This window comes from Muntiacus reevesi, chromosome 12 (assembly GCF_963930625.1).
Source record: "Muntiacus reevesi chromosome 12, mMunRee1.1, whole genome shotgun sequence".
NCBI lineage: Eukaryota > Metazoa > Chordata > Mammalia > Artiodactyla > Cervidae > Muntiacus > Muntiacus reevesi.
The window spans coordinates 34,904,933-34,918,612 of record NC_089260.1 but is presented as its reverse complement, the minus strand read 5'-3'; the positions used below and the strand labels follow the sequence as shown (position 1 = coordinate 34,918,612).

At 37.3% G+C, this 13,680-nt stretch overlaps 1 protein-coding gene across 1 annotated transcript; it reads right to left on the bottom strand.

Annotated features, from left to right (window-relative positions):
- Positions 1–915: 915 nt before the first annotated feature.
- Positions 916–13,400, bottom strand: FABP12 (fatty acid binding protein 12). Its single transcript, XM_065903438.1, has 4 exons — positions 13,328–13,400; positions 6,392–6,564; positions 2,842–2,943; positions 916–990 (listed from the first exon to the last, which is right to left on the bottom strand). Exons 1-4 carry the CDS (start codon positions 13,398–13,400, stop codon positions 916–918), a joined length of 423 nt encoding a protein of 140 aa, XP_065759510.1.
- Positions 13,401–13,680: the final 280 nt, after the last annotated feature.

Here is a 13,680-nt window from a genome sequence, read left to right as displayed (position 1 = left end):
CAGGTGGCCAAAGTATTGGAGTTTCAGCATCAGTCCTTCTAATGAATATTCAGGACTGATTTCCTGTAGGATGGACACGTTTGATTTCCTTGCAGTCCAAGGGATTCTTGAGAGTCTTCTCTAACACCACAGTTCAAAAGCATCAATTCTTTGGTGCTCAGTTTTCTTTAAACAAAACTTTTTTTTTTCCTTTCAAACAAAACCTTGTGCTCACCAGGGTCCAGGAGAAAGGAGCAGTGACCCAACAAGAGACTGACCCAGACTTGCCTGTGAGTATCCAGGAGTCCCCACCGGAGATGTGGGTTGGCGGTGGCTTGCTGCAAGGTTGGGGGCACTGAATGCAGCAGTGTGTGCTTGGGACCTGTCAAAGGAGGTCACCATTGTCTTCATTACCTCCACCATAGTTTGGTCTCAGGTCAAACAACAGGGAGGGACCACAGCCCTGCCCATTGACAGAAAATTGGATTAAAGATTTCCTGAGCATGGCCCAGCCCAACAGAACAAGACCCAGTTTCCCTCACAGTCAGTCTCTCCCATCAGGAAGCTTCCATAAGCCTCTTATCCTTATCCATCAGAGAGCAGGACAGAATGAAAACCACAATTACAGAAAACTAATTAAACTGATCATATGGACCACAGCCCTGTCTAACTCAATGAAACTATGAGCCATGCCGTGTAGGGACACCCAAGACAGATGGGTCATGACAAAATGTGGTCCACTGGAGAAGGGAATGGCAAACCACTTGAGTATTCTTGCTTTGAGAACCCCATGAACAGTATGAAAAGAACTCTATGGTACAGGCATATTCAACATGGCATTCAAAGTTGGTATTTTTGCAAAGGTTATCTCATATTAGCTGTCATAATATGTTTATTTAAACAGCCTTGGTAGTTTGGGTCACAGTTTGAGGGTGCCTAAGAGTTTGAGACTGGGCTTGTTCGTACTCTCTCATATATTTGTGTGCAGGTAACATTGTTCACCACACTTTCCTTGAAGACAAACAAAGGACAAGATATTTCAGTACTGCTGGTGAAATTGACGTTTAGAAAAAGGCAAACTAACTGCTATGCATACATACATTCCTTAAAAATCTGAAAAAGAAATCTATAGACAACTGTAAATCAAAACTATTTACTGAGTGATTTTGCCATGTATACATATATAAAATTTGGCACTAATAAAACAGAATATTTCACTTGTGATAAAGTAATATTCTACTTAAAATAAGAGTATATATATATATACATACATATATAAATAACATTATATATGATATATGTGACACAATGTGTAAATATATGTCTATATACATATACAGGTATATATACAGAAAAAGAGTATTTATATGAATTTGAAATCTTCATTAAAACATTTTTAAATGCTTACATTGAAGCATTTTTATAGATACTTTATATTTTTCAAATAATAATATACATCAATACAGTATTTCATGATTTTCAGAGAACTGATATACACATGATGGTATTTAATTCTACCCAAAAAAATTGTTTCTACATTTTGAAGGCAATAAAACTGAATCTTGGAGAAGATGAATGACTTTTCCAAAGTCACATAAGAACTAAACACAGAGATGGAAATCCATGTCTTCAGATTCTGAATCTAACTAATGAACTATAAAACCTATTTGTTTAGTGATTAAGGTCTTTATAGAAAACAATAAAATCAATTAGCCTTTGTCTTCCACTTCCTACTTTATAAGGGAATGTACTCCATTGTTGAAAAAGATATCCTTACATTAAGACATGAGGATAGATTTTTTTTATATTTCCTTAGAAAGGACTATTTTATACTGTGTCCAAAACTATCATTTTATTCATTTTAGTGGAGGTAGGGTTTGAGAAGAAGAGAATCATGGACATGTTCCCTCCATTCTGTACAAATGAGAAAGATGACTAGGGAAGCCATCCTGAGAGGAGCAGGATAGACTAAAAAAATACAGATGTTGGAATTAAGCCAACCTGGATTTTTTAACACCAGCACCACCAAATTTTTGCCACCAAATATCCTCAAGTAAGTCAGTGTCTGATTCTCAATTTCCCCACCTGTTAAATGGATTAAATAATCTTATTTCACAGGAGTATTGTGAATATTGGTTAAACAATACATGAAAACATGGGGACATGGTAGCCATTAAATGTTAGTTTTTACTTGTGTCAATTAATCTAGACATCAAACAGACAGCACTTAAGCTTTGCCTCTCTAAGTTTAAATTTCCTTTTCATACTTTTGCTTGGTGTTGATCTGGAAAACTCTGAGAAATTCACCCTGGTGTGAAGCAAAGGATCAGCAACAATTCTCAATCCCTGCTGAAATCTTTCTTGCACAAATACATGCTTGTTTTGGCTTCCACACCAATCCAAAAATTAGGCAAGACAATTTTTAAAATTCTCTCTAGATTTTTAGCTTCTCAATCCTTGCACATTTTCTAATCTTTATGATCATATATCTATCTACCAATATCCCCCACTCCCATTCTTATAAAGCAAGAGGAAAAAAGAAAAATTACATTCACTCCTATTGTTTTAGAACTAGCTGAGTGATTTTATATACAGTTATTGCATGCATGCTCAATCGCTTTAGTCATGTCCAACTCTTTGAGACCCTATGGACTATAGTCCATCAGGCTCCTCTGTCCTTGGGATTCTCCAGGCAAAAATACTGGAGTGGGTTCCCATGCCCTCGTCCAGGCAATCTTCTAGACCCAGGGGTCGAACCTCCATATCCTGCATCTCTTGCATTGCAGGTGGATTCTTTACCCACTGAGCCACCTGGGAAGCCCATATATAGGTGTTATAAAAAATGAAAAACAGCTCACTCACCACCACCATTTTCTCATCCACCAGCTTCCTCCTTATGGTGATCTCTTTGCCATCCCAGTCCTGAATCTGAATCAAGGAGTCATCATCTAAGATTACCGTACTCTGAAAAATAGACAAGACCAAATTCAGCTCAGACCGTGACATATGAACTCTAAAATTTTATCAGGAGACAAATTCTTTTCAGCTGTTGTAATATTCTCAGGTAGTTTTATAATGGTGTTTACAATTCCATTTATTTTGAGACTTCATCAGCAGTAAACTTGTTGGCTGTTTCTTCTGGGGGAAAAGATTTTAAAAGAGTACAAACTAAATATTACCTTGAGGAGTAGGTAAAGTTTTTACAAAATATATTTTATTGTACAGGCCAAGTATTATCTTTTTGTGTAAAGAATCACAAGTGAGTTTCAACTTTAAAAACATATGTGAAGCTAATTCAAACTGCCAATGTGAGATCCCATTTCCTCTTCTTACTCCAACAATATAAAAATAATTATAGTGTTGTGGGAACATAAAATGGTGTGGCATGTATTACAGTGAAAAATAATGGGATTTGGAGAGCTTCTGGTTGATGAACATATTATTTTTTTAATAAGTGTATTTATGTACTTATTTATTTTTTGCTGTGTTGGGTCTTCACTGCTTTGCTCAGACTTTTCTCTAGTTGCAACAAGCAGGGGTTGCTCTCTAGTTGCGATGTGAGGGCTTCTCACTGTGGTGGTTTCTCTTGATGTGGAACACAAGCTCTAGAGTGTGTGGGCTCAGGAGTTGTGGTTGCCGGGCTCTAGAGCACAGGTGCAACAGTTGTGGAGCATAGGCTTAGTTGCTCTTCATCATGTTGGATCTTCCTGGAACAGGAATTGAACTCGTGTTTCCTGCAATAGCAGGTGGATTCTTTACCACTGATCCACTGATCCACCAGGGAAGCCCTGATGAACATAATAATGTGCTGGGAAGGTTGTGTACCTGGAGGGGTATGGAAACTTCAAACCATTTCCCACATACCTTGTCTTATGCATTTCTTCTCTTTGGTTGTTCCTGAGTTGTATGCTTTATAATAAAATGGTAACAGAGAGTAAAATAGTCAAATAGTCAAATAAATAATAAATAGAAATGATAATAATCATTAACAACAACAGTAGCGATCACTTTTGTAGCACTGTTTATTGTGTCTGAGGCAATCTTCAAGAGTATTAGCATATTAATTCATGTAATTCTCACAACAGCGTTACGACATAAGTGCTATAATTATCAGGCTTCCCCAGTGGCTCAGGGAGAAAGAATCCACCTGCCAATGCAGGAGGCACAGGAGGTGCGGGTTCTATTCTTGAGTTGGGAAGATCCCCTAAAGAAGGAAATGACAACCCACTCAAGTATCCTTGCTGAGCTAATCCCATGGACAGAGAAACCTGGAGGGCTATAGTCCCTTAGGTCACAGAGAGTTGGGCATGACTGAGTACACACACTCTATAATTATCCCTTTTTGCAAATGAAATGACTGAGTCAGCGTGAGTCTGTGACTTGCTCATAGTCACATGGTTGATTGATTGATTGGTGGCAGAGGTGGGATTTACACCCACACAATCCTGAGCCAGAGTTTGCAGCCTGCTCCTCAAAGTTTAGAGATAACTCTGTTTAAACTCTATTGCAGTTCAATTCAGTTGCTCAGTTGTGTCCAACTCTTTGCGACCCCATGGATAACTTGAAGCATGCCAGACTTCCCTGTCCATCACCAACTCCCAGAGCTTACTCAAACTCATGTCCATTGAGTCAGTGATGCCATCCAACCATCTCATCCTCTGTCGTCCCCTTCTTCTCCTGCCTTTGGTCTTTCCCAGCATCAGGGTCTTTTCCAATGAGTCAGTTCTTCACATCAGGTGGCAAAGTATTGGTGCTTCGGCTTCAGTATCAGTCCTTCCAGTGAATATTCAGGACTGATTTCCTTTAGGATTGACTGATTTGATGTCCTTGCTGTCCAAGACACTCTCAAGAGTCTCCTCCAAAACCACAGTTCAAAAGCATCCATTCTTCAACACCCAGCTTTCTTTACAGTCCTACTATCACAGCCATACATGGCTACTGGAAAAGCTTACATCTCAGAGTTTATGCATCCACCGAGCTGGGTTTTTCTACCAAAATTCTTTATAGTCTGTCCTGTGATAGAGATAATGATAGTTACCAAATTTCCTTTCTGCACTTCTATACTTTCCAGTCTTTTTGTTCTAGTAGTTTCTTTCTTTCTTTTTTTTTTTTTTATTTAGTATAGACATCTTTATTAAACATTTTTGGTCAAAATTCTTCCATTTGATATTATACAAGAATATGAAGTCTCATTTAACAGTAATCTGATAATGTGGTATTCAGTTCCTTTTATTAGGACTTCACTCTCCATATTGTTTAGCAAGCTTCTATTGAGTGCTTTCATTCAAATGATAAATATTTATTGAGCAAATATTAATATTATGTGACATCACTAGGTTTTGTGAAACAGAACAGACAAGACATCCTTTCTTGGAAGAGCTTTCATCCTAGTGTGGGGGAACAGGCAATAAACATAAAATATAAATAAATTGTGTAATATAGGTAAGTTGTATATTCAAGTTGGAGCCCATTAGTGAAAGTGTGTGTCAATTCCAGGTGTAGACAATAAAACGCCTAGTGTCTCTTTCCCTATTTTGTTGACTGAGATCACAAACTTCAGACAGTCCAGCTACAAGTTAGTTGAATTTCCTTTAGCCTGGTCCCTGGAGAAATTAAGAGGGGCAGATACTCTATGCCCCCATCTCCAGCCTCCTCCTCCCCAAAGAAACTTCTCCAATTCCACCACAACACTGAATACATACTATGAGTTAGAACTCCAATTGTGTAAGCACTGAGAGTTTGTGGATAATTTGTTCCTGTGATATAACTTCACCTATATCTGCTAATGGGCTTCCCATGTGGCACAGTGGTAAAGAATCTGCCTGCCAATGCAAAAGACACAAGAGACTTGGATTTGATGGATTTGATCAATGGGTCGGGAAAATCCCCTGAAGAAGGAAATGGCAACCTAATCTAGTAATCTTGCCTGGAGAATCCCATGAACAGAGGAGCCTGGTGGGCTACAGTCCACGGAGTTGCATAGAGTCAGACATGACTGAGCATGCACACACATACACACACATGCATGCCAACTAATACAAGTTTTTTAATTTATTGTAAATCCATGTATGGAAAACTGCTACAAAATGGGAAGGCAGACCTTTTGTTTCTGAGGTTTAAAAATGATTCTGAAAGTGTTTTCTGTTCAATATTTGCATAAGAATTGTTAAAAACACCATTTTGAGTTCTGGTCCACAGCCTCTGATGATGGAACCTGGAAGTAGGCATTTTTTACCAACAAGCCATGAGATTTGTATGTATATTAAAATTTGAGTTCCTGAGACCAAGGTTTAAGCCAGAAGTTTATCTAACACGCTTTAGATATGTTCACCATAATTGCTTACTTACCTGGGAAGATTTCAAAATTAACATTCATAATTAAATTTATCTGAAAGGGTGTTGAAGGCCTCACCTTGGTTTTATGGCCACCTGGTGTGGTTTCCTCAAATTCTTCTCCCAGTTTAAAGGAGATTTCATTATTTTTAAATATGCTTTTGGTTTTTATAGTGATCAGATCTTCCTGTGTCATGATGGTCACAGTGGGTTTTGCCAGACAGCCAAGTTTCCTGCTGGCTCTTCCTATGCCTGGAAACCAGATAAAAGGACACAGTGATTAAATCTGTTGTTGTCTCCAAAGACTTTCGTTAGCTATATATTCTAATTAGGAGGTTTTGGAGTTAAACAGATTTGACTCTGCTTGAATTCAGACTTCTAAGCTAGTAGTACCACCATTGTATGTTAAAATAGGATATTTTTTACAGAAAAAACAATCTGTCTCCAGTTTTGATCTAAGAGCTGTCATGTTCTCTGGTCCAGTTAATCCTATTGTTTCATGGACCCTTCTGAAAATTTGCTTAAAGATATGAACCATCTCCTTATTTTAAAAATGCACTCATTTACATTGAGACAAAACCTTTTGGCATGAATTCTTCCAGATCTTTATTAATTCTCTTACATTCTTTTATGTTCACATGTATAGGGTTTACTTTTATCTATTATGTACTTTTACTGTTGTGAAATATATATAACATAAAATTTACCATTTTAGCCATTTTAAATGGCAGTACATTTAAGTGTGATTTAAGTACAATTGTCAGTAAGTACATAAACAATGTTATACAACCATCACCACTATATATAGAATTTTTAAAAATACAAATGTTTTGTTATAACAATTGTTATTAAACTTGATTTCCCCCTATATCTGTATGTTTTGGAGAGTTTCCATGTCAGTACATATCAGCATAAATTTTTGTCATAGCTACATAATATTTCATAGTATGTACATTCTGATATTTAGTTATTTATGCCCTATTGACGGCTATTTTTCTGCTTCCATTTTTTGTTATTACAAATAATGCTGTTGTGAACATGACTGCACACACAATTTTGTTCAGTACATGTCAGAGTGTATTCTATAAAAACAGTACCACATATACCTCGATATGTTGTTGGGTTTCCCTGGTGGCTCAGATGGTAAAGTGTCTGTCTGCAATGCGGGAGACCCAGGTTCAATCCCTGGCTTGGGAAGATCCCCTGGAGAAGGAAATGGCAACCCACTCCAGTACTCTTGCCTGGAAAATTCCATGAACAGAGGAGCCTTGTAGGCTACAGTCCATGGGATTGCAAAGAGTCAGACATGACTGAGAGACTTCACTTCAATAAGTAAGTTAAATTTCTAAGAGGAGGCACATTGGGGAAACACTGTAACATGTCCATGTTCATGGAATTCATACTGTGAAACATGATGACAAAATGTGATAGGTTAGAAAATGGTCCAAAGAGACACTCACATCCCAGACCCTGGAACCTATGAATGTTGCTTTATACACCTAAGGGGACTCTGCAGTTATGCCTAATTTAAGGATCTTGAAATAGGGAGAGTGTCCTGGATTGTCCAGGTGGACCCCAAATGTAGTCACAAATGTCCACATGAAATGTCCAAGAAATTTTCCTTATAAGAAGAGGAAGAGGAACAAGGGACACACACAGACTAAAAGTGAAGGGCTGGAAAAAAATATTTCATGCAAACAGAGACCAAAAGAAAGCAGGAGTCGCAGTACTCGTATCAGATAAAGTAGACTTTAAAATAAAGGCTGTGAAAAGAGACAAAGAAGGACACTACATAATGATCAAAGGATCAATCCAAGAAGAAGATATAACAATTATAAACATATATATGCACCCAACATTAGAGCACCACAATATGTAAGGCAAACGCTAACGAGTATGAAAGAGGAAATTAATAGTAATACAATAATAGTGGGAGACTTTAATACCCCACTCACAACTATGGATAGATCAACTAAACAGAAAATTAACAAGGAAACACAAACTTTAAATGACACAATGGATCAGCTAGACCTAATTGATATCTATAGGACATTTCACCCCAAAACAATCAACTTCACCTTTTTCTCAAGTGCACATGGAACCTTCTCCAGAATAGATCACATCCTGGGCCATAAATCTAGCCTTGGTAAATTTAAAAAAATTGAAATCATTCCAGTCATCTTTTCTGACCACAGTGCAGTAAGATTAGATCTCAATTACAGGAAAAAAAATTATTAAAAATTCAAACATATAGAGGCTAAATAACACACTTCTGAATAACCAACAAATCATAGAAGAAATCAAAAAAGAAATCAAAATATGCATAGAAACAAATGAAAATGAAAACACAACAACCCAAAACCTATGGGACGCTGTAAAAGCAGTGCTAAGGAGAAGGTTCATAGCATTACAGGCTTACCTCAACAAACAAGAAAAAAGTCAAATAAATGACCTAACTTTACACCTAAAGCAATTAGAGAAGGAAGAAATGAAGAACCCCAGGGTTAGTAGAAGTTAAGAAATCTTAAAAAATTAGGGCATAAATAAATGCAAAAGAAACTAAAGAGACCATAGCCAAAATCAACAAAGCTAAAAGCTGGCTTTTTGAAAAAATAAACAAAATTGACAAACCGTTAGCAAGACTCATTAAGAAACAAAGGGAGAAGAACCAAATTAACAAAATTAGACATGAAAATGGACAGATCAGAACAGACAACACTGAAAAACAAAGGATCATAAGAGACTACTACCAGCAGCTCTATGCTAATAAAACGGACAACTTGGAAGAAATGGACAAATTCTTAGAAAAGTATAACTTTCCAAAACTGAACCAGAAAGAAATAGAAGATCTTAACAGATCCATCACAAGCAAGGAAATCGAAACTGTAATCAGAAATCTTCCAGGAAACAAAAGCCCAGGACCTGATGGCTTCACAGCTGAATTTTACCAAAAATTTAGAGAAGACCTAACACCTATCTTACTCAAACTCTTCCAGAATATTGCAGAAGAAGGTAAACTTCCAAACTCATTCTATGAGGCCACCATCACCCTAATTCCAAAACGAGACAAAGATGCCATAAAAAAAGAAAACTACAGACCAATATCACTGATGAACATAGATGCAAAAATCCTTAACAAAATTCTAGTAAACAGAATCCAACAACATATTAAAAAAATCATACATCATGACCAAGTGGGCTTTATCCCAGGAATGCAAGGATTCTTTAATATCCACAAATTAATCAATGTAATACACATTAACAAATTGAAAGATAAAAACCATATGATTATCTCAGTAGATGCAGAAAAAGCCTTTGACAAAATTCAACATCCATTTATGATTAAAACTCTCCAGAAAGCAGGAATAGAAGGAACATACCTCAACATAATAAAAGCTATATATGACAAACCCACAGCAAGCATTACCCTCAATGGTGAAAAATTGAAAGCATTTCCCCTAAAATCAGGAACAAGGCAAGGGTGCCCACTCTCACCACTACTATTCAACATAATTTTGGAACTTTTGGCCACAGCAATCAGAGCAGAAATAGAAGTAAAAGGAATCCAGATAGGAAAAGAAGAAGTGAAGCTCTTACTGTTTGCAGATGACATGATCCTTTACATAGAAAACCCTAAAGACTCTACCAGAAAATTACTAGAGCTAATCAACGAATGTAGTAAAGTTGCAGGATATAAAATTAACACACAGAAATCCCTTGCATTCCTATACACTAACAATGAGAAAACAGAAAGAGAAATTAAGGAAACAATACCATTCACCATTGCAACAAAAAGAACAAAATACTTAGGAGTATATCTACCTACAGAAACAAAAGTCCTATACATAGAAAACTATAAAACTCTGATGAAAGAAATCAAAGAGGACATAAACAGACAGAGAAATATACCGTGTTCATGGATTGGAAGAATCAATATTGTCAAAATGGCTATACTGCCCAAAGAAATCTATAGATTCAGTGCAATCCCTATCAAGCTATCAATGGTATTTTTCACATAACTAGAACAAATAATTTCACAATTTGCATGGAAACACAAAAAACCTCGAATAGCCAAAGTAATCTTGAGAAAGAAGAATGGAACTGGAGGAATCAACCTGCCTGACTTCAGACTCTACTACAAAGCCACAGTCATCAAGACAGTATGGTACTGGCACAAAGACAGAAATATAGATCAATGGAACAGAATAGAAAGCCCAGAGATAAATCCACGAACCTCTGGACACCTTATCTTTGACAAAGGAGGCAAGAATATACAATGGAAAAAAGACAACCTCTTTAACAAGTGGTGCTGGGAAAACTGGTCAACCACTTGTAAAAGAATGAAACTAGAACACTTTCTATCACCATACACAAAAATAAATTCAAAATGGATTAAAGATCTACATAATAATAATCTACATAATAAAATAATATTAAAAAAAAAAAAAAAAAAAAAAAAAAAAAGATCTACATGTAAGACCAGAAACTATAAAACTCCTAGAGGAGAACATAGGCAAAACCCTCTCTGACATAAATCACAGCAGGATTCTCTATGACCACCTCCCAGAATATTGGAAATAAAAGCAAAACTAAACAAATGGGACCTAATGAAACTTAAAAGCTTTTGCACAACAAAGGAAACTATAAGCAAGGTGAAAAGACAGCCATCAGATTGGGAGAAAATAATAGCAAACGAAGCAACAGACAAAGGACTAATCTCAAAAATATACAAGCAACTCCTGAAACTCAATTCCAGAAAAATAAATGACCCAATCAAAAAATGGGCCAAAGAACTAAACAGACATTTCTCCAGAGAAGACATACAGATGGCTAACAAGCACATGAAAAGATGTTCAACATCACTCATTATCAAAGAAATGCAAATCAAAACCACAATGAGGTACCATTACACGCCAGTTAGGATGGCTGCTATCCAAAAGTCTACAAGCAATAAATGCTGGAGAGGGTGTGGAGAAAAGGGAACCCTCTTACACTCTTGGTGGGAATGCAAACTAGTACAGCCGCTATGGAGAACAGTGTGGATATTTCTTAAAAAACTGGAAATAGAACTGCCATATGACCCAGCAATACCACTTCTGGGTATACACACTGAGGAAACCAGATCTGAAAGAGACACATGCACCCCAATGTTCATCACAGCACTGTTTATAATAGCCAGAACATGGAAGCAACCTAGATGCCCATCAGCAGACGAATGGATAAGGAAGCTGTGGTACATGTACACCATGGAATATTACCCAGCCATTAAAAAGAATTCATTTGACTCAATTCTAATGAGATGGATGAAACTGGAGCCCATTATACAGAGTGAAGTAAGCCAGAAAGATAAATACCAATACAGTATACTAACACATATATATGGAATTTAGAAAGATGGTAATGATAATCCTATATTCAAAACAAAAAGAGACACAGATGTGCAGAACAGACTTTTGGACTCTGTGGGAGAAGGCGAGGGTAGGATGTTTCGAGAGATCAGCATCAAAACATGTATATTATCTAGTGTGAAACAGATCACCAGCCCAGGTTGGATGCGTGAGACAAGTGCTTGGGCCTGGTGCACTGGGAAGACGTAGAGAGGGAGGTGGGAGGGGGGATCGGGATGGGGAATACATGTAAATCCATGGCTGATTCATGTCAATGTATGGCAAAAACCACTACGATATTATTAAAAAAAAAAAAAAAAAAGAAAAGAGGAAGAGGGATATTAAACTCCAGGAGAAAATGTGACTCTAAGAGCAAAGAGTCACGTGCCATGGCCACATACTAAGGAATGCCAGCAGTCATCAGAAGTTGGAACACAAGATCGATTCTCAAAAAGCATAGAGCAAATGTTTGCAAATGAACATTTTTCAAAATAATAATGAACGGACTTGTGGACACAGGGGGGAAGGAGAGAGTGGGGCAAACTGAGAGAGCAGCATTGATGTATATACAATCTTTGTCATATCTGACTCTTTGTGACTCGATGGAGTGTAGCCCGCTAGGCTTCTCTGTCCATGGGATTTTCCAGGCAAAAATGGAGTGGGTTGTCATGCCCTTCTGCAGGGAATCTTTCTGACCCAAGGGTTGGACATGTCTCTTGCATCTCATGCATTGGCATTCAGATTCTTTACCACTAGCACCACCTGGGAAGCCCAATATATACACTGCTGCTGCTGCTGCTAAGCCGCTTTAGTCATGTCCGACTCTGTGCAACCCCATAGACGGCAGCCCACCAGGCTCCTTCGTCCCTGGGATTCTCCAGGCAAGAACAATGGAGTGGGGTGCCATTTCCTTCTCCAATGCATGAAAGTGAAAAGCAAAAGTGAAGTCCCTCAGTCGTGTCCGACTCTTTGCGACCCCATGGACTGCAGCGTACCAGGCTCCTCTGTCCATGGGATTTTCCAGGCGAGAGTATTGGAGTGGGTTGCCATTGTCTTCTCCGAATATACACTACCATGTGTAAAATAGATAGCTAGTATAGCAAAGGAAGTATAGTATAGCATATAAAATTGATAGCCTATATAGCAAAGGAAGTTTACCTCAGTGCTCAGCAATGACCTAGAGGGGTGGGTTAGGGGAGGTGGGAGGGAGGCTCAAGATGAGGGGATATAGGTGTACATATAGCTGATTCATTGTTGTACCGCAGAAATGAACACAAAGTTTATACTCCAATTAAAAATTATACTCCTATTTTATATTGAAGTATATATACACCAATTAAAAATAAATTTTTTAAATGTGATTTTTTTGTTTTAAATCATTTATTGAAATCATTTACTATTTAGCATATGGCACACGTGTATTTATCTATGCAAATCCATGGTAAATTATGTGAGAGCAGGGATTATGTCAGTTTCAATTAGTTTTGCAGAGAACTGTATCTAGGTGCTAAATCAATATTTATTGTTTCTATGTGAAAATCTGAAGGAAGAGGTTCACACAGAGCAAGTTCTGTGCTGTCAAAGCTCCCACTTTTACTGGCTGTGATATGCAAGTAAATATGGCTCACCCAGTTCTTTCATATATTCTTCAAAATTTTCACAAGAAATGGATTTCCATGTTCCTTGGAACAGTTCAGCCATTCTGCCTAAGTTGACTTTAAAGAAAAATTGCATCATATGAATAAGTATGTTCCTTGAAATATGTTGGAACCTGTTCTCAATACAATTCCGGTTGATTGTGCAGAAGAGTCAGAAAAAAAAAAAAAAAAGTACTCTAATCTTTGTCATTGTCCCATCAAACCATCCAAAGCAGGAAATTCAAGATGAAAATAGAACATGGTACAGATTTTAGCAGGACTAGATATAATTTTTCTATCTCTAATTTAAGGTCAAAACTAATGTTACAAATTCTTTCTGTTTC